The sequence below is a fragment of the Platichthys flesus genome, chromosome 18 (genome assembly GCF_949316205.1).
Source record: "Platichthys flesus chromosome 18, fPlaFle2.1, whole genome shotgun sequence".
NCBI classification, from domain to species: Eukaryota; Metazoa; Chordata; class Actinopteri; order Pleuronectiformes; family Pleuronectidae; genus Platichthys; species Platichthys flesus.
In genome coordinates, this window is record NC_084962.1 from 17239481 (window position 1) to 17264750 (window position 25270).

Below are 25270 nucleotides of genomic sequence, written 5' to 3' on the forward strand. Positions count from 1 at the left end.
ATGAAACATGCATGATTTCATGTGCACGCTCTGTTCATACATCCGCTCGTCTCTCATCGGTCCCTCGTGACTCAGTTTGAGTCCAGAAACCAAGTCTGAGTTGGTTCAGTTCAAACTTCAGATGCTTGAATCTTCTTTGCTCACCAATGTATTATTAAACCGTCTCACTATATGCAGATGAAACCTTTAACCTGTGACAATATAAATAAATATAATACCCTTTATGCTACAACTGTCCATTTAAATGCCATCTTGATCGGTCCACACTCCATCCCTCCTTCTTCTCCTCCTACAGTCCCTGCACCAGTCGCTTCACCGAGCAGATCACACCGGACACACTACAGACGACCCCCAGACTCAATATACCGGCATCGATCAGCCGGGCCCTGGCAGTGAGGCGGCCCCAGCGCAGTCTGAGGTGAAACAGACAGGGAAGTATGAGTGTCATGGCTGCCCCGGTCACGCTGCCTGTCAGACCCATCAGCAGGGAGAACCTGGGCACCAGCAGGGCCAGTAAGGATGATGTCATCAGCAGGGCGCCGCGGACCAGCAGGGCCGGGCGGGACACGCCTCCACCTCCGGGTCTCGAGCCCAACGGGACAGAGGAGTCTGGAGGTGGAAGAGAAGTTGAAAGGTTTGTAGTGACAACGGAATTTGTTTTTCAATCCCTTCTATTCTGACTCATTGTTTCCCAGTCGCATCTGTGCAGAGACGTCATCAGCCTCAAACGTTAAAACTATGAAATCCATTATTTACAGTTTTAAATAACATGATTCACTGTAAGAATTCATAACTGGGGAGCATCAAATATCCATTTTGCTTTTGCCTGATGAAACTATTCATCATAAAACCACATCACATCCCCTTGGGTTGAAAAAAGGGAAATGTTCTAATCTGATGACTTCATGCGAGTTGACAGTCAATATCAAAGTAAAGTTCAGCCATGGTGACAAATGTGTTGACGATCAACACACTGAAACTCCCTCATCACTCAGCTCCAGGATGGAAATAAGTGGTTTGTGATATTTAAGTATTCACTCATGTTTTAATATTTCCATATGAAATAATGTCACAGATTTCTTTATCAGCCATCCAGGGATTTGATTGGGTGAATCTCCAGTCACTTGTTTTGGCTTCAGGATATTTAGCAGGGTATAAATGAAGCAGCATCTTCCCTTGTGATATATATGCTTTTCATTAGGGGCGGCTGTGGCTCAGGGGGTAGAGCGGGTGGTCCATTAACCAGTTGTTCGTTCCCATTTGCTCCAGCAAGATACTGAACCCCACATATCCCCCGAACAGCTGTGCATGAACGATGTGTGATAGAGAAAGTCATTTGAGTGGACGATAAGATGAAAAACGCAATAATATATATATAAATATGAATATAGTATAATATACTATTTACCATGAAGCCTGGAGGATCTTCAAATCACCAGAAAACTTTACACACCTCAGATACTGTGATATTAGCGTTTTTAATTAAGCAAAACTCCTGTAATCTGTGGTTTGAATCAGCAGCTTTCACCTTTCAGCAGACAGCTCTGTAGTATTTCAGCAGCAGAGTAAAACGGCAGCGGGTAGGACAGCAGGGCTTTGGCCAACAGACACAGGTTGACCAGAGGTCGAAGGTCTGAGGGCAGGTTTTCTGTGATGACCTCACTGGTCTCTGAACCCCAGGTCAACACGGCCTACGGAAGAAAGAGAAGAGACAGGATCAATCAATCGATCAATCAATCAATCAATCAATCAATCGGCTTGTCCCTCTTCATGGTCCTAATTACAGCTGATGTTTCCACACACACACACATCTGCATGTTATTAAAGTGACAGAATATAGATCAGCAACCAACCAGTACAGAGAACATGGTTTTCATGATGCAGGCAGCAGCATGGGTCCAACCCAGCATAGCATCAAACTGCCCCCTGTCCGCCATGCTGCCCTCTAGAGGCGGGAGGAAGATCTGTGAGGTGTAGGAGAAGATGATGACGCCCACAGAGACCAGGAAGTCCTCCGGGTCCACAGACAGAGACAGACAGGACCAGGACCAGCGGCTGGCCCGACTCAGACAGTACAGCATCACCATCAGGCTGACCCAGGGTCAGAGATAAAACAAGAGGTGGAGTGATTCTTACATTTATTAGTTCAATCAACATTCATTTATATCAGACAGTCCAATAAGAGGTCTTAACTCCTATTGATATATATGAATAAAGGACAATAAAAACAGAAATCCTACATGAGGACATAAATGAATCTAGAAATAAACTATAAAGGCTCTCAAGAAGTATTTTTCTAAACAAGATAAATTGTGGCTCAATTTAAAATCACAAATATAAACTTAAATAATTTACTAGTTAATCGCTGTGTTATCATTACATTTTTACATCCATGTCTGTTCCTGGGATTGATTCCAGAATAAATGAGACAAGGAATCCGCTGCTTGTTTTTATTCCTGTACCTGATGAGTATGTGAGCCAGGGAGCAGAGCAGGCTGAGTGTGGAGACTGGTCTGAGGTCAGTCAGCAGCAGGCAGGGCAGCAGGAACACCAGCGAGACCAGAGAACACACTGACCTGGGAACAGTCATTCCAGACAAGCTGTCAGACAACAGGCTGGAAGAGACGACCAGGTAGAGGGTGCAGGTCATCAGCAATTCAACCACCTGGAGGAGAAATGAAGAAACATGATGCAGGGAGAAATGTTTATTTCTGACAGTCGCTGTATATCTATTTTATCCTTTTTTAATCTATGCTATGAATCTTAAATCATCAATCATGTCGGGGAAGCTTAATGTCTGGGATTAGGTCCCAAAACCACATTTTTCCATTGCAAGGATCCATGAAAATGATGTCATCTTACTGGTTTCCAGTGAAACTCAGTCTTGAGTGTTTCCACAACATCTCCAGTTTCTCACACTTGTTCTGAAAACTCTCGAAAGACAATAAAATCTAGAGTTTCACTTTCTAGACATGTGCTGACAGAACAAAGAATGTGTGTGTTGGTGTGTGTGTGTGTGTGTGTGTGTGTGTGTTACCTGAGCTACGTTTACCATCCACCCCCCCAATCCAGGCCAGTGGGGCCACAGTCCTTTGCAGCAGGCCTCCACTATGTCCTGGTAGCTGTGCCGGACTCTGACCTTTGACCCTGAGCCTGAACCCCCCTGACTGAAACACACAAACAAAACAGCTGTTTACTGAAGAACAGCTGAAAAAGTAAAAGTGAAACATGTTATAAATCTATAACCTGATTATGATGAAGTGATATTGTATTTAGACAAAATACTTGGATATAACCGGAGACTCTACCTTTGTTCCTCTTCGTACAGACAGGCCACCAGGATGCTCCCTGTGTGGTTACACACCCACGCCGACAGGACCAACACAACCAGGCCCACATAACCGGACCGGACCAGAGCAAACGGCAAACCCAACACAAAGATGCCCTGAGGGAGAGAAAGAGACAGAACGGGAGAGAGGGATAGATGGATTGAAGTGGAAGCTTTTAAGACGTTAGTGAGAAAAGAACAAGAAGACACAGTTTAAAAAGTTACTTAAAGATTTGGCCTCATAAATGTTCATGTGTTCTGCTGTCACATCAAAATAAAGTCAAAAATGTTGAAAAAGAAACCCTGTTTTTCCAATTTCAGATTTCACATCGGTGCTAAAAGGATCGCGCAGTAAAAATTCATAAAACATAATCAAAACCCTACAGTGTATGTGTACTGTGCGAGTGTTTAGGGAAATACAAAATGCAGAGGGATAAATAGTATATAAGACAAATATGTACGAATTATACAGTAAAGTTTTCAGGTAAACTAAAATAGAAAACAAAAAGCAGGATGGGTAAACGCAAACACAAGGCAAACAAATAAAAAAAGGATCAGATAATTTACAGGACAATGGACCTCAAACAATCTTATGTTGAAATTAAAAAATCCTAGAAATGATATTGAGGGACGGTTGAGGGGGAACGGGAGAGAAAAGAGAAGAAGGGACCGCCGTTCATGGTCGGATGACGAGGAGGAGTAGAGGAGAGATTTGGGCCTGATGCCTGGAGAGTTGGAGGATGCGTGGAGACCAGCAGGAGCAGAAGGAGGAGAGGAGTCGGGCTTTGGCCCATCACCAGAGGAGGAACATTGGTGAGTGCCAGAGAGAGAGAGAGGGAGGGAAGGAAGAGAGGGGGAAAGGGTAGAGAGGGGGAAAGGAGAGGTGGGACCCGGTAGCTCGAGAGCAGGAGGTGGAAGGAGGGAGGAGGAGATCACAGGAGACAATGAGCTACTTTGATGGAGCTGCTGTGTTTTCAAATGTTGGAACAAAGAGATACAGAGACTCACTGAGAGAGTTATGGAGTCACACTCACACACACACACACAAGCACACACACACAGTGGAGGCATAAACAGACGAGCGCACATTCTCTCTCTTTCAAGTTACTATTTGGTAACTGGTGTCTGTTAGGCATATGCTGATGGTGCTTTGATGTTCAAATGGAGCTGCTGGGGATGAAAGCACTTTGAGAGAAATCTGACGCTCACGTATCGGATTTCATCTCCGCTCGCGCTCCCCGCTCGTCTCTGCTCCCTCTGTGTCTCTGCCAGCTAATTCCTCATTGGTTACTCCGAGCACAACCTGAACCAGCTCCCAATCACACGGGGGCACCATGAGGGGGGAAGGAGATCCCCGATTGGCTTTGAAGCAGATTGATAAAAAGATGATTCTTCTCGGCGCTTGGTGCCACAGTCTGACCCCCCCCCCCCCTACCCCCCACTGAAGACGCCTTTTAAATTCTGCTTATTCAGGCCATACTCACCAAACACTTACCCCCCCCCCCCCCTCCATACCTTATATTTATCCAAGCAGCGAAGGTTTCCTGGCGACACATATTACATATTCACTTCTGTCTGGACTTCTCAAGAGCAGGATTTCAACTGCTGCCCTCGAGGTCGTGCTCAATATTTTATGCATGCACATGCCTCGTGCACGGGGAGTGATGAAGAAATGTCTCTTCCCACCTTCAGGGAATTACGGGCAGCAGACGGGAGCACGAACAGGCAGGTTTGACATTTAAATAACTCCAAGAGTCACTTTTTCTTTTTCAAGACTGAATTTAAACATGGATGAAGTGACGGCTCCCTTAAAAGTGAAGCCAAATCATCTTGATCGCCCCCTGGTGGCGATCTCCCAAAGCAAGTACATGGGACGTGCACCAAATCTAACAAGTTAAAGTACACTGATATATGTCCAAGTGTTTTTTTTTCTTCTTATATGTTTGGTTTTTAATTATGATGCTATAGAAATGTAATAAAATGTCATGATTGACAGGTGAAACTGACTCCTGATTGGTTGAGTGTAGAATCTTGGCGAGACCTTGAAACCACAGCTAGACCTGATGATTTGGATGAGGATGAGGACGAGGATGAGGATGAGGATGAGGATGAGGATGAGGATGATGAGGATGAGGATGAGGATGAGGATGAGGATGATGAGGATGAGGATGAGGATGAGGAGATGAGGATGAGGATAAGGATGATGAGGATGAGGATGAGGATGAGGATGAGGATGAGGATGATGAGGATGAGGATGAGGATGAGGATGAGGATGAGGATGAGGTGTACTGCTCTCAATCCACATTTCAAATGCATTTTTATCCAAATTGGATTTTTCAATCACATTTCACAGCTTTCAACTCAGTTCAGGGTAAAAATAGACGATGAATAGTCGATGCTTCTCAGTGTTGAAAACAGAAGTTTCGATGAGGAGACACAAACTGGAGCGGCCTCATTAACAATCGGGTTGGAATTCAAACTGAGCTCCATGAAATTCCCAGTCCTTCAGAGTGGGAGCTGCTTTTTGCATTTCTGGCAGCAAATTTGCTCCCTTATAAAAACTTTATTAAGCTGGCAGACCGTCCGTTATACTGGCATCAATACACCACCAGCGGAAAACGCACATTTTTCTTTTTAGCCTTGACAGGAAATAAAACTGCTGTTTTTTCTCCATTATTAATAAAACTGTTAGCCCCTTAACAACGGCCTCGGCTATTATAACACTGAAAGGTGTTTATACATGAGTCACAGTCTGCTTCTATCAGGCCAACTGCCGTTCAACTATGTCTGAGGTTAAAAACACTTCAGGCATCCAGTGAATCATCACCTTTAATAAAAAGACTTGTGCACCAACCACCTTTTCTAACTTCAGCAATTAATGACTCAGGTGCTTTTTCAAACAAGACCTATGACGCTTTCTTTTTTATTTCCACTTGTGTTTTACAGTCTTTTACGTCTGTAAAAATGCTGCAAAGTTAAATAGGGAGCTCCCGTAAAGAGACAGGAGCTAAAGCCAAGTGTTTCAGACAGAGGCTGAGGAGAGGAGCTGCAGCAATGGAAAGTCAAAGTGATGTTTTCTAGACATTAGAGCATTCAAACATTTCCAAGTAATAACACAAATTTGAATTATGAACCTGAATAAGAGCAAAATGTATTTCCTTCATGGTTTTTTTGATAATTGTTCAAATCGCAGCCCGGCTTTGGAAACACATTAATTCAAATACACTGTGGTTTGAATCTGCATTTTAAATCAGTATCAATATGGAATAAATCATGATCTCCGGTCTCTTATGAAAATCAGAGTAAAAGAGTAATAATCTTGGCACCGAGACAGACAGACTAACATCAATAAACCGGGAACAAATAGTTGTTTATCCACTAATGATCATGTGTTCATACATGTATGTATGTACTGATGACAGCGCTGTGATTAAAATTCTGTATGTTTACGTCAATCTGACACAAAAGCCTTTCACCTAATTTCCTCAGGGAATATATTTGCGTGCACGTCTTCATTTGTCAGCATGTGTGTGTGTGTGTGTGTGTGTGTGTGTGTGTGTGTGTGTGTGTGTGTGTGTGTGTGTGTGTGCACCTCGGTATCATTACTTATTCGCCAGCGCTGCTGCTCAATCACACTGCAGTTATTCAGTGAAAGAACACATTTACATGAGTGCAGCGGTTGAATAAGGCCCAGCGTTTACAGCGTAATAAGCTATTAGCATTACCGCCACAGGGACACGCTGTGATCGGGAGCATTTCCTTTTCGTTTAATGGTTTGATTCACATTTGATTTGATTATGAAGACTGGGAGAGGGCCTGACAAACCGCCTGCAATGTTTGGTGATATTAAAACAATGGCAGGGGGATTAAATGGTCTATAAGCTTAATGCCTTTTGAATGTGGTGTGGAGCTTGGCACCTAAACAACTGGCATTTACATTTTGCATTAGTCTCCTGGAGGAGAGAGAGAGAGAAAGACAGGATCCACGAGATGCTTTAACTGAACCAACAAAGTACTGAATCATTATTCTGTAATGAATAAGAATAGGATCCAATAATTGACCATAAATTGAGGGGATTGAATTCACTCTCATGAATTGGGTTTGACTGGGTTTGAGTGTGCCAGTCATTTTTCACACTAGATATATTACATTCAATTGATTTCTCTCACATCTAAGTGTCATGAGCACTTTGGGGTCATGTGTTTTACTGAAGGAGACAAGCAGTGGTGGAGGAAGTACTCAAAACTTTTACTTAAGTACAACTAAAAGGACAAAGAGTGTATCCTGTGCCCTAATGTAACAGTCTACCACATGTAAATCATTTTTGACAGAGTCCTAGAGTCTTATGTAACCTGCCGTGCTGAGAATATAAAAAAATGTAATGCAATATATATTGAAAACTTTAGCATAGAGTAGAAAGTAAAGATATTTATAGATATACTTGGGGGAGATATTATTATTGTTAAAGTCAAGAAGTAAATGTACTTTGTTACATCCCAACATTAATTTGAATTATAATTTATTTTGGGTTAATCGGGTCTGAAATATGAAAACATGAAAACAAACTAAGGTATGAGTGTGTACCTGTATCGCGTTTGTCACGTTCCAGCCGGCCTCCCAGGAGGTGATGGTGGGAGCTGGATTCAGACCAGTGGGGCCAGCGTTGGAGCTCTGAAGTGAATCAGCCAAACTCATCCCCGCTCTCTCTTCTTCACGGTGCGTAGATGCTCCTTCCCTTCCCTCCTCTCCATCCTCAGAGAGTCTCAGTTCTTGATTATCCCCTTTAAACGATGCATCCATCCGACTGGATCTGCTCCTCTTCTCCTTGAATCTCAGCTTCTCCTCACTGTTGCTTCCCTTTGCGTCCTCTTCCATCTCAGAGGATCTCTCTCCTTTGCCGTGACTCGAGGTGTTTCTGAGCCACAGGGAGTCTGCACTGGAAACTGTGGAAGTTATGGTGATGGTTCTGGGGCCAGTGGAGATGACAGTAGCCCTGGTCTCTTTAAAAGATGGACCATCACCGGGCCATGAGGTGCTGCTCGTGGCGGGGGTGTCCTGCTCAGTCAGAGAGGGACGGCTCGTGTTTTTGTTTGTGATGTGGTCAAAGGGAACTTGACTCTCCTCACCGTAGGTTCTGTTCAACTCATCACTGTGGGTCAGAACCAGCATCTCCTCATCCTGATCAAAGAACCTGCACATTAAAAAAAGGTCTAGTTATATTTCAGTGGTTCCTGTGACCTCACCAATTCACTGAACTAAACAAAGATGGTTAATGACTTATACAAATGCTATGGGAAAAACATTTTGATTTGTAAATACATCCCAGTGGAAGATGATGAGATAAAATAAGTTAAGATAAGATAGGATCAAAAAGTCAAAATAACACATCCCTATTACTGTAAATCTAGAGATGAATATAATCCCATAATGTGACTCACCTCACTGTCCTGCCTGGTTGTATCCTGGACACCACCCAGCCCCACAGAGACCCAGCAGAACTCCAGGGCTGCCCAAAGCTCCGAGCCCAGCGAGGAGAGCCCATCTTCAGCCGCGCACCCAGCGGAGTCAGCCTCTCTGCCTCTGGAGCTCTGAGGGTTTGGAGGAGGTTGACTTTTCTTTGCCCAACAAGTTATTGTCCACACACACAACGTCAAACACGCACACACACACACACTGGCATAACTACACAAATTCACAGGTGTGTGAAGTGACTGACAAGTAGGTGAACCGGAACATTTTAATACCGCAGTGTTTTCAAGAGTGAAGGAGTAAACAGCTTTAATGGCCTGTGTACAGGTACACTATGTAGGGGAGGGCGAAACTGAATCCCTTTTTATTGTTTACTGAATTAAAAGTGATTATTTTACATGAAAATACAAAATATAAAAGTAAATTATCTTATTGAAGTACTATAATAAAAATATATTACCAACAAGCCAGGTTCTGCTCCTTGATCTTCTCTTGAGTTCCACATCTCATTGTGATTCTGGTTATTAAAGCTTCAAGAAACGTTTTTAACTTAGTAACAAAGTTCATTCAGTTGTTCATTCAGTTAATTGGTTGTTCACCATTCCATGTTCCTCCATATGAATGTGTTTGTATCTTCTGTGTGTGTCCACACCAGGTTCTGCCCCAGAGTGTGGTGAGTTGTGTGGAGCAGCAGGAGGAGCCATAGAACAGAGGTGCATGTGACCGGACTCAACTCCACCAAAAACTTTAGTCCAGCTGTTCTCTGTCCTATTTACCCCCGATGTACTCTGAGCTCTGTTCACTTCTTTACAGCTCCTCTACTTCTTCATGTCCTGTTCATTACTTTGGTCTTATAAAGCTGAATCTGTGATGAAATGTTTTATATCATCCACACATCTGATGAACCCTCTGAAGATCTAGTGCTTTAAAACCTTCCTCCCAGTCTCCCTTTAAATTTACTGCCTATAAAGAAAAGTAATCTGATTACTGTAATTCAGGGTCAATATGTTCTCCTGAATCACCAGGAACTAAAGTTAATCAAACTAAATAAGAATCTTATCATAATAATATTGCCATACTACATATTCAAACAAGGTTTAAAATAATAAATTGTAATTATGTAATAAAACAACTACAAAAGTTATTAAATATCTATCAATCTATCAATCTATCTATCTATCTATCTATCAATCTATCTATCTATCTATCTATCTATCTATCTATCTATCTATCTATCTATCTATCTATCTATCTATCTATCTATCTATCTATCTGTGACTTTGAGGAGAGGAGAGGAAGAGGAGGAGGAGGAAGAAGAGGAGGAGGAGGAGGAGGAGGAGAGTTACTGAACTCGGAGTCAAACTTTCCCGCAGCACCAAACTCAACACGCTGCCGCGCGAGAGGGACAGCGCGCGCGCTGCGGACACTAAACTTCGTTGAACTTCGGACTGCGCAGAGATGACGCGACACGTGCTCGCGCTGTTGGCCGGGTTGCTATGGCTGCAGCGGAGCGACGCGCAGCAGAGAGGTGAGTCGACTAATCGATCAAACCTGATCGATCACATCTGATCGATTACACGTGCACACTCAGCGTAGAGCCGCCTTCAGAATGAGCCAGGGACCCGTCTGACTGCTGGAGGGAGAGTTCAACCTGTGAAACTTTATTTTTTCTCGCACATTCACAAAGTTGGTTTGAAAACTGATTCATCTGATGAGTGAAAAAACGACTTTATCTACATGTGAGAGACCCACACAAACTAAACTATAGCTGCAGTGACACATGAAGGGTTTGGCTTGTTGGTTTAATGCTGTCATACTTGTGTCCTTTAAAACATTTAGCGAATATTGTGAAATCCATTCAGTTGTATTTGAACAGGACCAGATCATAACCCACATGATCTGAAGGCACCTGTGGCTTCTTCACTTTTGTTTAATCATCATTAACACGAGGATGTAAAAAAGAAAAACTACTCAATGGCCCCAATGATAACAACCTTGAGTGTGATTGAGACAAAAACTCAACACAAAAAGCTGTAGCTTGAGTGACAGTCATGATGAAGAAGAGCCACATGTTTACTTTGGGAGGTTTTGGCCTGTTTGATTTGTTGTTGTTTCTGTTATTTTAAGATATTGAGAATCGTTGTGAAAGTCAAACTCTGGTATTTTTAGACCCTTAAATCAAAGGAAGAGGTTGAACTTCACACAGCTGCACTGAACTCAGCCTCATCACATATGTAGACGTCACAGATGAAACTCGGTGCTCAGCCAACTCCGTTTGTCTTTATTCCGTGTGTGTACTCTCGTTGTGTTCCTCCACAGGGAGTCCTGCTTTCGCACCCTGTCACAGTTTGTTGCCGGCTGTGTGCAGCTGTACAGACCAGATGTCTCTGTCCCGTAGTTAAACATCATCAGATCACTTAGAAGAGTCAGTTTGTAAAAGAAGATACACAAATGTCCCTTAACACCAAAAACTGTTGAATCTCGTTGTCTCTCCAAGTCGACATCTTCGTCGGCGTCTTCTATGTCTACAGCTCCTCTTCTTCATCCTGGGATACTTGTTTTCTTCCAGTTGCATGTTCGCTTAGTGTTAGAAAAGTCATTAATACCAGGGGATGGCTGGAATATTTACAGAAAATCACATAAAGCCCCTCTGGAAGATTTCAGGAAATAATCGGAGTTGAGCGCAAGAGTGGAAGCAGCTTTGATGTGATCTTAATTCTCACCTTTGGGTTCCTGCCATGCATCAAGGTTTCTAGTTTTGAGATCTCCAGCTGTGCCCCTGTCTCTTTGGATTATCCACAGACCTCAGTGTCAACAGCTTCATGTGGATAATTTAAAAAAAAAGAATATGAAAACTGCTAGATTATCCAGAGAAACAGGGTGCTGCAGCGTTTCAGGAAAGATGCATTGATGTTGAAACCCTCCCCACAATATTATTTTCAATGCTTTGAGAATTGTTGTTCTCAGAATCTCAGATGGATATCTCCAAACCCAAACAATTAAAAACCATGTCACTGCACGTGGCAGGGGACACAACAAGGGTCACATGAGAAAATCTAGTTTTTCATTTTGAATATTCAAGGTGAATCAACTCTTTTAAAGATCAAATGGAATCATGAAGCTGCCTTTTTAACTTGGTTATTGTTTGTTACTTGAGAGGCTGTGAAAGATTAATTATGTGCAGTGTGTGTGTGGGTCTGTGGTCGGGGCCACGACATAGTCAACAATGAAAAATGAGCAACAAAGCCCTCAGCAGACATGGGGATTGAGAGATGGAAGAAAAATCAATATAACAGAGCGGAATATAAAAAAAATATATTCATGTGAAATACAGATTTTTTCCATTCAGCCACAAAATAATATAGAAATGGAAATTTCCAGATGAAAAAAACTTCCCCCAGCTTGAAGTTATGAGTTGAGTGTGTTTGCCTTTGTGTGTTTGCATGTGTGTGTGTACGTGTGTGTCTGTGTGTGTCGAGCGATGATTCGGTGACTGTTGTTTGGAAGATGAGACAAATCTAGTGCTTGTCATGCATTTTTCTATTTATCCATCTCCAGCTACTGTTTAACCCAGGAGGGCTTCGGAACCCCCACAGTGGGGAGGATGGGAGGGGAGGAGGGGGGGGTCTGCCATCAGGATGCATGTGTTTCTGCAAACTGAGGGAGAGAGAGCGAGAGAGAGAGAGAGAGAGAGAGAGAGAGTGAGAGCGGAAAAGTGAAAGTGAGTAGAGGAGGGCGGGAGAGGCCATCTGTGTGAGGAGCCTCATTACCAGGCGTGTCAACCAGGCATGCTCTCTATCAGCGACTGAGCTCAGAGAGACATCAGGAGATAATCAGAAAGAGAACAGGAGGAGGAGAAGGAGGAGGATGAGGGGGGGGGGTCTGAAATAGAGAGGAGAGAGGAAGCAGGGTGCGTTCAAGAGTTCTCCTGCATTGGAGGAAACGGTAGCAATAGAGAGAGGCCGGGTTAACAGGTATAGACGGGACGTTCAGAGGACGTGAGGGAGACGAGGGAGGTGTAGACGAAGCACACAAGCAATAAATAACAAGTGGAATAGAAATGTCTTCTTCTCGATTCTGATTCGGATACATGGAGTTTGTGTAGCGCCGGATACAGAGGAACACTAGATGGATAGATGGATGCATTTACTGATCCTAGATCGGGATATGATTGTGTTACAGCAGAAAGTCAAGGGCATTGCACATAGAGCCAAGAACAAGACACTAAATTGCAGTAGTTGTTTGCAAAGGTAAAGGTTGGAACCTGACCAGTGCATTGAAAAAATGACTTGTTTGACATTACTTCTGCAAATCACGTTAATAAAAGATAATGAACTGTAAAGAAAAGTGCGGCTGTCACTGTAGGTAATTGTAAAAGTTGCTTGAAAAGTTGATTTCGTGCAGTAAACTCACCAGAGACAATAACGTGGAATGAACTCAGACGTAAACCAACAGAGAAATCAACGTTTTATTTAGCGAACTGCCTAAATGTCACTGCTCTGCACAAACCTCCCTTTTTATAACCTCACAGCTTTTAATAACCCAAACGTATCAGAGCTGATTGATTTCCCTGTTGATGCTCACTGGGCCGTGGCATCAATCGAAAGGTGAGGGCCCGATCCTGCAGGAGAGCTTCTTCTCAGGAGGATTCACGCTGAAAAAATATAAAATAACAGTCAATTTGTCGCGGGGTCTCTTCAGAGCGACTACATTTGTGTTTATACGTTTATGGTAATGTGGATTTAACCAAGCCGGGCTAAATGCAGCGTGATGGGCTCTCACCAGAGGTTCCGCTGTGAATGCCATCGGAGAAATCAACATTTTTATGAGTTGAATTCATCCCGATGTCATAATGTCTCTAAAATATGTTGATCTCACTCTGCCATGTTAATGTGAGCGCAGCCGAGCTTAGCTGAATGGATTTGATGGAATACACCAGAGGGAAAGCTCTCAGGCTGGTTTTTCCTCAGACCCACATTCACTGAATATAATCAGCGTGTCCTAGAAAATAAGGAAGCGAGGACGGATGGACGGTGACAAGGGAGGAGACGACCTCACGACAAAAGGAATGGACGCAGAGGAGTTTTGTTTAGTTTCCTTTGTGATAACAGCTTCTAGAGTTAAATTGTGTAGTTTGTTGAAACAGGCAGATGAATGCCGATTGTGGGGAGACGAGGATTCAGAGCACAGACAAACACATTTCATCTAGATTTGTGTTCATATCAAACTGTTTTGTTGTTTATTTTTAAATGTATTCGTGTCTTCTGCTGTCTAAAGCTTTTAGACACGTGTACTTATGGATGTTATAACCAATTACTGTGATAACTGAGTTTTAATTAACCTTATTCAGGTTAAGGTATAAGTGTCTTATTCAGAGTAATGTCTAAATCAGAATATTGGTGTCCATGTCTAGTGTAAATTGAATTTGTTGCTGTATTTCAGTTCTGTTTGCAACCTGATCTATTGCTAAGGTGCTTGTCATGGTTAGGGTTAGATTTAAGGTCTTCTTCCTGTTTCCTTCATGAGCTGGTTCTGACCACATGTCAAAAAGTCCTTGAGCCGGTCTCTGAAGTCCAAATGTTTTCATCTGGGGAATGGTTCACTTTGGAAAAGAGTTGTTTTGATCTGATTATATGAGTTTACATTTAATCCTCATCTCTCGTCATGAATCTGGCCTCTGAACAGGAAGGAGAGTTCATCTTGTTTCTTTAATTTGGAGCTTGACATTCAACCTGGCACCTGAAACGAGGTGTGTGTCCCTGTGTCTGCTCGTGTTGTGTCACTGTTATTTCATTATGTCACATTTGATGAAATGAAATTGGGCTCAACTGTGTTTCTCTGTTTGTATGTTTGTGTATGTGCTGTCATTCAAGGTTGAATGTAGCCAAGATTTACTCAAGGACATTGTGCCAACAGATCACATGTCCTCCAACAGGTGTGTGTGTGTTTGTGTGTGTGTGTGTGTGTGTGTGTCTGTGTGTGTGTGTGTGTTGTTTACTTTAGCAGAATCCCCTGGGAGCTAAAATTAGCCAGGTGCTAAGTTGGACCGGGGCTGCATCCTTCCTGTCATCGACAGAGGCAGAGGGGCTGAACTGGGAATGTGTCTGAGAGGGATGGTGGGAGTCTCACATCTTGAATCTTAGTGGGTTTGATGGTTTTAACTTGACTCTCGTCAGGCAGGGGAATGGCAGAAGCAGGTCTGGTCCAAATGATACCTGCTGGTTTCAGAAGAGTCTGCACCCTCCTTTAGTTTTTTTACAATAAATTATCCGCACAATAATTTTATGAACAAAAAACCCCCACAGTTTAACCATTAAATGTATTCTAAATAAAAAGAAAACACAAATACAACCAAGTTTATGGAACTAATGCGACAAACACAACTTTTTTAGCATCAACATAAATGATCTCTTCTGCATTGTTTACTCTGTATTTTGATATCGGCAAGAGAAAACACAGATACCCATATGTGTGTGTTCTGCTCATATCGGCTGATTTGTTTGGACCAAGAGATAAATCAGTCGGGCTCTATACTTAAGAACAATTTTACATAAACTTCTCTTTGGCTGGATAGTTGAGTGAAAAGTGGATGAACATTATTCCAGTTTTATGTTCTTTCCATTTAAAAAACCACCCACTGGCACTCGCTGCATTTTCCTTACTACTTTTGACTGGAACCAGAGAATGGACTTGACCCCGCTGACATTTGTTTATGGTAATGACACTAATGTATTTGAGAATAATGCTGATGTTCCGAAGTGCTACTTTCTTCTGATTGTAGAGAGCGATGCATGGACGTGCAGTACATAAACATGTACTAATGCTCAATGGGGTAGAGTGTGTACTCTAAATATTTGGTTCAGTTCATTTGGCATATTTCATTATTTGCATATATCATTGTTTGTATATCTTTGTTAGCTTGTTTCCGTTAGCATGTTAATATTCGACTTGTGCTTTTCCCAGTGGGGCCGTGCTGCCTCCTACAAAGCCCCGTCTTCCCCTGTACAGACTCCAGGTCTGCGTACGGGTGTGTGGACCCATGAATGTGAGTGTTTCCTCGCTGTTTTGTTGTCAGAACAGCATTGATAATGCTGAGGAGAAAATCAATAGTTAATTCTACCAGGGACACAAAAGCCGCTCTGCCCCGGCTCCATTCTACTGTGGGCTTAGACACAGAGAGACGCAGGGCAGGAGTTGATAAATTGGTAATTGTGTGTGTGTGAGGGTTCATACGGGTCGTGTGTGAGCGTTTGCACCGGCTCCAGCACCCAGACTATTTACTGCTCCCTCAGAAATAAGCAGGAGCATGATATGGATTTGTAGGAATGAACATTTTATAATAAGTTGCACGACCTTTTCCTTTTTTTTTTATAAGGGTACGTTCAGCTCTGAGATAATGTGTGTTTGAAAAATGGACTACACGGAAAATACTGTGGAACTGGAAGGGAGCGCAGCCCTCAAGGTTAACAACCTATCTCACTATGTTAAAGAAAGTACCACAAAAAGAAAAACCCACCCATTTATTCACATCCACTCCAGAATGTAACAGGTTCCAGGTCAGATCCTTTTCCCTTCGCAGCGCCTCATGGAAATCGGTTGAGTAGTTTTAGTGCGAGCCCGCCGGCAGACGGAGAAACAAGCGCTGATGAAAACTTGGCTGAAACCTGGGACGTCTGTGATCTTGTGAATTTCAATCCAATAATGAAAATGACCCGTCTTCTCTTTGAAGCACTGGCCCAGTGGAGGTAGGGTTTTTTAATAGTTTAGATTTTCTACTTAAAGTTGGTACTGCCGTCCAATTGGACCCTTTGGAATTGTCAGAATCCAGAAAGTGTCTGTCAAAGTGATCACGCATCAAATATAAATATATATATATATATTTGTTTTTCATGCAAATTGGCTGTTTTCAAGCCAAAGAAACTGATTTTGTTCATTTCCAATTCATATCCTTTTCTCTAAATTATCCCTGAATAGCCCAAGGTGACGTTTTCGGATCAAAGCCTCAAAATATTCTGTTTACTAACGACACAATAATAATGAAAATGAGCAAATCCTCATTGTAGAGACTGAAGTTTACAAGTTTTACATTATAGCTCGAAAGATAAATGAATTGAAATGATTAATCAATTTGCCAAATGTTTTCTAATTCATTTTGACTGACTGATGAAGTGATTTATTGACGAATCTTCTGAGCTCATCACACTGAGCTGATTTTCTGTGTAGAGAACTGTGCCATGTGAATCTTCACCTCCGTCAGTATTCATCTTTTTATCAGGCCTTTTCTTTAGAAGCTGATCTTTGGGTTTCGTCCCTTCAGGCCAATCGGGCTGCGTTCCTTTCAAATATCTGTGTCTACAATCGATCAATAGATCTGTACGTATGTTCCCTGTGGGATTTGACCCCGTGACCTTGTGGCCAAAACACTGCACGGCCGACGCTCAGATGTACAGCTGCTATAACAGAGGCTACTGACCCGTATACACACACATACACACATACACACACGCGCACCACACACGCACGTCTGCAGCTGCAAAGACTTTGCAGCGACCTCCGTTTCTTCTTCTTCTTTCTTTTTCTCTGTCGTCCTCTCATCTCTCTCTTGCTTTCTCTTGCTCTCTGATCTCTCTGGGTGCTTATATTTTCCCAAGGAGCTTCCTGTGGTAACACATGGTGTCAATAATGAGCCCCCCCTCTACACCCCTGCACCCACACACACACACACTCACAGACACACACCCGCAGACTCTTTCCCCTCCTCTGCTACTCATAATCCTTCATCCCCTTTCGCCCACTTATTTCTGTCCTGTCCCCCCCCCCTCTCTGTTCTTTCTCTCCCTCTCTCCACTCGTTCCTTGGCCTCCTCATCGTCCTCCTCTTCCTCCTTTTTTCTCCTTGTTTACTCCTCTCCTTCTCCTCAGTGTATTCTGTAATCTTTTTGGTGTGTTTTATGTTTTCTCCCTGACTTTCTTGTTGTCTCCTCACCTCAGCTTCACCTCCCCTCTCTCTCACAGACAGTTGAAAAGTCACCGAAGAGACGTCCTACAATACTTTTGATCACAACTTTTTAATTTCTTTTTAAAACAAAACTTGAATTATTTGTCTGACATCTGCATTGTGGATGAAATATGCACCTAAAACATCCTTAAGCAGCTGTCAGACGTGCATTGACCTCAGGACATTTTCCTGAAATTTCCCGGCTCAAGCCTGTATGTGAGAACACAAATGTCCGAGTCAGTTGCTCTGGACATTTTACTGATCTTCTCCCGCCAGCCCCCCCCCCCCCCCTAAGTAAAATATCAAACAAATGTCAGTGTGCTCATCTTGTTGATGACATCACGTGACAGACGCAAAACTCCACGGGAATCCAAATACGTCTGGATGAGGTTTTAATGAGATTATCGTGATGAGGACCCGTTTGGAACTCCTGCTGTGTTTTTCCGTATATGAAAGAAAAACTCTAGAAAATGTCCAGACCGTTTCTTTCTGTGCATTTTTCCCAATGTCTGAAAACAGCTTTCAGGAAATTATAGTAGTTTGGCTGATGATGGACTATTTGCACGTCTCTGCTCATCATAACCATTCTTTTCCTTTGCTGTCTCGAGTATTTCATACCCTCCCTCTCCTGTCAGGCTTTCTTGTACATTTTTATTGTACCCACCGTCTCCCACTCTTTTTCTTCTTCTCCACGTTCTCTTTCATCCTGTGTCGGAGCACCCCCTGACAACCTCTGCAGCCATCCACGAGCTCCGCGTCTGGCCTCTGTTTGTTTGTCTTGCTTCTCCTTCACCGGCGGTTCCTGGAGGTCCTATAGTTTTGTTCCAGCTCAAATCACTTCAGTTCAAAAAACCTCAAACCGCAGCGGAACCCTGTGAGAGCGAGGCTGACTTCTACAGGAGATATCTGTCTGACACAGGCGCTTCAAAGACAGACGCCCTGCAGCTCTATCTGGGAGTTCTGAGTTTGTTGGGTCTGGTTTGTGTGGTGTCTCTTTTTTACTGAGTTAAACTTTAGGAAGTATTTCTCAGTGTGTTGATTTTGGTCTGGGGCTATTTTTTCTTCAGTGAGCTACGACAGTGTGATGCACCTACAGGTTCTGGTTTAATCTGAGATCACTGGGTTGGAGATAGAAGTGAAGTGAGGTTCAGGTTGATGGAAACTTCTGTAGCTTCACAGTAAATCACACAGGAACATGTCGGAGGCGTGGACACGACTTGTAGTGGAGTCGGACTCCAGGCATGAATGTGATTTGCGCTCAGACTATTTGACAAGATCAAAAAAGACATGCAAATACGGTATGAGTCAGTTTTGACAGTGATGACTCGTGACTGGAGATGAATACTGAGATTTGACGTCCTTGTATTTCTGCCTAGAAAATAAACCAACCAACATAAACATACGTGAACCTGGGAGTTTTCAGGGATGTAAAGATGTCACTCTTACTTTTGAAATGTACTTTTGACATATTAAAGAGCTGACTTGACCTAGCTGTTCTAATCCCCCCCCCCCCCCCCGCTGCAGCTAGAGATGCCCACCCTCACACTCCCAATGCCAAGTTAACAAGGGTTTCCAGAACACTGCATGGATGTTAATTTTAATTGTACTCCGCTTTATGTCTGTGATGATTGATCCAGGGCCTGATTATCCAAGGAGCTTTTATTCTGGACCTTGTTGTAGATGCTTGACGATCAGGTGAAACCAAGATTAGAATCTAAAAGCACATCTATACAGTGACACCCAGATCTTTGTCAGTACCACCTCCCTTTGCTTTGCTCTCTAGTCTTAATAATTTAACGTAGACACAAACATCATCAATCAATGTTACTGTAGCAGACCCACTCAGATTTCAGATCTGAGTGTATGAAGCATTACTGCAGAGCTTACAGTGAACAGACTCTAAACAACATCAGAGCAGATGATGATGAGAGAGCTTCGTAACTTAGAGCCTGAAGGAAATAAAACTGGAGACGCAATCAGATAGTTAAACTTGTATGAGTGTTGTACAGCTTCCACTGTACAACCTAACAATTTAGTTTTAATAATTCAACAAAACACTAATCACTTTTTTTCAGACAACTGGAATTCACCAGCTGTTTTCAGCTCAACACACATGTTCTGCTCATGTTGATATGATTCACTTTTATTCTGTTTACAGACAGATTCTTTCTCTGTTGTGGTTTCATGATGGAGTCAATACCCCTGAAGCATTTTTATTTTTAAATCCAGTCATCTTCAAAGTTGTTTAACTCCTTTTGAACCAAAAACAGAAAACACTCCCTTACAAACAATATCAGGTTTTTACCTTTATTTCAGTGTTTTAGTGTTAATATCTAATAAGTGGTGAAGAATATGTCAAAAGCATCTTTATATTTTATCTGAAGACATATCTACGTCCAGTATTTTCTTCCCAGAAAAACCAAAGAGACAACAAACCCAGTGTAAACCTCTACATCAAATAACTTGAGTTGGGCGAGTCTGCTGTGGGCTTCTGTGGGCAGAGCGTCTGAGCCGAGGCTTCTAGTTAGACGGGGGTTTCTTTAAAGTTCCTCACAGATTGATACCGTCTGGTTCCAGTGGCTGCTAGAAATGATCAATTACCTCACCCACGACAGCCTCGTTCAACACATGGTCACAACGTGGTTTTTGGAGATATTGTGTGTGTGTGTGTGTGTGTGTGTGTGTGTGTGTGTCTGTGTTTATCCGTAGGAGCACAGAAAGACATTGTTGGAGGATAACCTGACATCCCAGATGGTTTGTTATACAGAACCATCTGGGAAGGCTTCATTGGAAAGCGTTTAAAAAAGAGGGCAGGCGCTCGCAATAAATGCTTGACAGGTGATTGGATGAACCATCTGTCCATCAGTGTCGATCACAGTTGTTGAAACCAGTCGAGATAAGAACCAAAACATCTTCTCCATTGAGAGACCGGGAGTCTTTGCTTCTTCTGTCGGCGAAGAAATACTCATCATCTGCGTTGACCTGGTTCTGAGCTGATTGTAGCTCCTCCCACATAGGACGCTGATTGGTCCGAACCGCTGGGGTGTGGACGCCAGCCAATGGGCAACATGAATTATCACGTGAGAGGAATCCAGCAGCTTCTCACGATTAGTTGAAAGTTGCCTTCAAATGTTTGTTGTTGCATCTGTTCTGTCTTTGTGTGCGTCCAGCTTAGGTGATTTTGTGTCATGACCTTCTACATTAAAGCAGCTTCTCACCTCTCACACTTCTGAGCTTTGACCTGACGGGGTCACGGTCCTCGACCTCATGTCGTCCGGACCTCGTCCTCCTGTGTGGTCCAAGCTGTAGTGACTTAGATCGTCCCAGAGCCGTGTCCAGAGAGAGGGTTTGGACCGTTTGGACACAATCAATGAATGTGTTGAATATACAGAGGGTTGACGGCCATTAACTGTTTATAAAGATTAACAACATGTCCCCACTTTCTCAGGCAGTAAAAAAGATAAAGCTTAAAATATTCTAGTCAAGTACTAGTAGCATTATGTATTTATAATTGAATGTTTATTATTGTATTGCTTGAATGGAGTTTCTGTTAAATTTCCAGCCGGTAAGACTTGTTCCCTGACTTGTTGTGCTCTTATGTGGAGGCCAAGACCCCATGAGGGTCTTCAAGGAGCCTTAGTTTATAAGATATAAATAAATAGTTGTTTATCTCGAAGACTTGGGGGGAAGCAACATTTAAGATGAGATTTTTCACGCACAAAAAGCACCAAAATGTGAGAGGTCCCTTCTTACACGACCTGAACCTGGTCACCAGAACCGGCTCAATCCACTGGTGGATGAATGATCAGGGGGAAATCTCAAGACTCCTGAACCCAGCAATTGTCGTTTCTGGCTTTACTGACAGATCTGTATGCAGTGCACACACAGTCTTTGCAGCACAGCTCTTAGATAGAAGCACATACACACACACACATGTGCACACACACACGTATACACACACACACACACACACACACACAGAAGCAAACAGAAAGGCCATTATTTTGGGGCTGAATGTTTGTGTGATTGAGCTGATAAAGCATCAGAGGAATAAGAGTCTATTAGACTGGCCAGGTTAGCTATGGATTTAACATTTACACACACCTCAGCCTCTGTGTGTGTGAGTGTGTCTGTGTGTGTGTGACACCAAAAACACAGGCAGAGGCAGAACCAGAGTGAAGGAGAGAAAAGAGCTTTGTGTTGTGTACATACATTTTTTGCTTTTCCATTATTCCAGTTGCTTTTCTCATCAATATTGTGTGTGTGTGTTTGTGTCTGTGTGTGTGTCTGTGTGTGTGTGCAGAGAGGGGGACGTATTCCGTATGTAATTTCACATTTCCATTATATTTTTTGTATTTCCATTATTGTGGTCCAAGGCAAACTCACAGAGAGGCTAATGCAGAGCAAATGTTCACATCTGACACAAGATGAAATATATGAAAAATAATGTGTGTGTGTGTGTTTGTGTGTGTGTCGCTTTGCGCTGCTGCCGTAATGCACAAATGACATGTGGGAATTTGGGGTGCTGGTCTGTGATTGGCTGGTACAGAGGGAAATATTCCAGTGTTGTTTCCTGTTCAGGGGGAAAAAAGAGTTTGGCAGACATGAGGCGGCTTCGCTGCAACACCCTCATGGTTGTGCTCTTATGTGGAGGCCAAGTATCGAGGCCAAAACAAACCATGAAATACCAAAATGGAGATAGGCAAATTTTTATGAAGCTATAGGACACATGGTTGTTATCATTTGTTGCTGAGTGTCCCACTGGCTGCCAGTGCTTCCTGAATTTGTACTGGCTACATGTCTCTGTTATATCGGATTGGTGAGATAAATGATAGGTACAATTCTTAAAGTGAAACTCCAACGTCAAATCTCAAAGCTTTTACCCTACTCAAGAACCCTTGAGCAAGACCCTAGGGGGGGCAGTGTCTGACTTCACTTAAGGGTACTTAATAGTCTTGGTATTACTTCTAAACAAAACACTAGAATCTTTAAAGCAATAACCGGCATATTTGGGGAAAATACATTTTTCAGACTCCTGAGGAAACATTTGTCCATCAGGCCTTGTTTATTCCAGATCTTAATATCTGTGAGACTCTGGCTCTGCTTCTTCTTCTGACCCTGTTTGGCCCCTCAGAGGAAAGCCAACCTCAGCATTCAGCCGAGCCCAAGGCTTGTTCTGACAGTGGGTGGGAGGTGGGTGGTCCGTCAGCACATTTATTCCTCGAGGAGCCCAATGCTCTGTTCTCTCAACTCAACCAGCTCATTGTCCTCTGCTCGTTTGGACCCTGGTAACAAAGGCTTCTGTTAGTTTTACTTGTGAGGGTCTTGCTCTGCTTGGATTGTTTTTCTCACTTTTGTTTACAAGTCAAATGTGATTTATCCTCCACTTGTCAGAGTCGCATACCTGTCCGGGTCTGGGTCCGGGTCCAGGTTCAATTCGGGTACAGTTCAGATTGGATTTGCAAACAAACTCATTAAATATTTTGCTCAACTTTGGATCCTGCATATGCATTTCCCCCCCGTGTGTTTCGGCAGATCCATCCAGGAGTTATGTCGGTAGTTATTTTAGTGGCTTACAGGGTTTTAATATGATATTAAAACACCATATCTCTACTTCGTGAATGCCAACTGTTAATGGCAGGGTACATAGAATGACTTGAGCAGCCCAACATAGTTAAAGTTGTCCCACCATACTTAGTTCTGTCATTTTCCCGCCATGATGCTGGTGAAAACATCCATAAATTCTTACCATCCTAGGCAGGCAAACACACTCTAACCCCTCCTGGTAATGTAGTAAACTACTTTTGCCATATGGGTGTTGCCGGGCTTGCTTCTTTCCTTTTGGTGTAGTGGTTTCTTTTATGTCTTTTGTGTAGAGTAACTGTTAGAGTAGGAAAGGCTTAACACAGTTTTACATTTCCTTCTATGTGAGTTTTAGAACTTGAGCTCTAATATAAGGTGACACCAAATGACACAGTTTAAACATTTAACTTGGACGTGATGTGACTTAATGGTTAAAGCAGGTATATCTTCCCTGCTTGTGGAACCCCCCCCATCACTCTGAAGCCCCATTCAAGAAACTTTCAAAAGTTAGTGAAACCACGGCGGAGCTAATTTCCAGGTGGCCTACATAAAGTTATTGGCAGGCTGCTGCAAAACCATCAGCGGAATACAACAAGCCCTCATTCTAGACAAGTGCATCGTGGGAAATGTAGAAAGGTACCAAATGAAATGCAAGGGTGGGGGGGGGGGGGGGGGGGGAGTTGATTAGGGAAAAGGGAATACAAAATGATGACAACCCTTTATCTCAGTTTAATTGCAGGGGATGCTTGACCAGCAGCGACTGAAAACGTGTGATCACTGTTTGAGGTTCATGCACATTATAAGAATCGGCTGCTTGTGGATGAATATGCCTCTGAATTGCATTTCTTTAATATAATTTTTGCATTTAACATAAGCAAACCACTGTAGATATAATTTCAGCGAAATGCAAATAACAAATGTGATGCAAATGTCCGTAACATTCAAGAGAGGAGTAGAAGAAGATGATGTTTAAATTCAGAAATACAGACAACTGGTTTTGTTTAGGACACATTCACATTGAGAGTTATCGCCAAAATCTCCTTCGGTACTCTGTTCTTCATCTGAAACTTGGTTCAAGCTCGACATTTACTTTATGCAAGACTTTCCTATCATGAAACGTGTACTCTTATGACGTTGCTCTCATTTTGATTTACATATTCAGAGAAGAGGACCTTTTTTTATCATGGACCTTTTCCTTAGTTTATCTCTGCTAGTGTATATGTGTGTGTGTTTTTTTGTGTGTGCATGTGTGTGTTTGCTGAGGCAGCAGTTCTGTGTACAAGTGGGCAGCCCACAGCACTAGCTGTTGATGCATGGAGGAATCAGAGCTCCAATAATGAGCGGAATCAGCCTTTAACATGGTAATGTGTCATTTAGGGGCCTATCCATTTAGCTAATGACTTGCTTCCTTTTGAAACCTATTAGCAGTAATAGTAAATAGCAGCTCCCCCTTTCAACTCACATCTGATTTGTTTCCCTCCTCCTCTGTTAGTCTTACTCTCCACTCTCCACCTTTTCTCTTCAAGTGCTTCCCTACCCTCCTCCTTTTCATTACTCTCTCTCCTCCCATCCCATCACTCCTCCTCCACTTACATCTCCTCTTATCCCTTTAAGGCCATAAATAACAAGTATCTTCGTGATCAGTTTATCTGCAGATTAATTCCTAAATCAGTCATTTCATTTTTTTGGTTGTAACATATGTGAAATTAATGAAATGTAACAGTTCACCACAAATTTACCACAACTGATGATGCAGTCAAATATCTTGGTTTATCCAAGTAATGACCAGAACCCACAGATTTGAGTATAGATTGCAAAATATATTGAATTTTGCGGATACAATAAAAGAGAGGAAAACATTTCCAATACTGATGTATCTGAAAAATAAATGT

General features: G+C 42.7%; 2 protein-coding genes across 2 annotated transcripts in view; one reads left to right on the forward strand and one right to left on the reverse strand.

Annotated features, from left to right (window-relative positions):
• Positions 1–289: 289 nt before the first annotated feature.
• LOC133973945 (vesicular inhibitory amino acid transporter-like) lies at positions 290–8871 on the reverse strand. The gene is made up of 8 exons (XM_062412015.1): positions 8787–8871; positions 7914–8539; positions 3309–3445; positions 3038–3167; positions 2463–2665; positions 1854–2091; positions 1526–1691; positions 290–597 (listed from the first exon to the last, which is right to left on the reverse strand). Exons 1-8 carry the CDS (start codon positions 8869–8871, stop codon positions 290–292), a joined length of 1893 nt encoding a protein of 630 aa, XP_062267999.1.
• A 1320-nt stretch (positions 8872–10191) lies between these two features.
• Positions 10192–25270, forward strand: part of lama2 (laminin, alpha 2) — a 132716-nt gene continuing 117637 nt past the window's right edge. Inside the window, exon 1 of the mRNA XM_062411395.1 lies at positions 10192–10326. Within this exon, the coding sequence (XP_062267379.1) occupies positions 10257–10326 (70 nt within the window). The 5' untranslated portion in view covers positions 10192–10256. The remainder of the gene's footprint in view (positions 10327–25270) is intronic.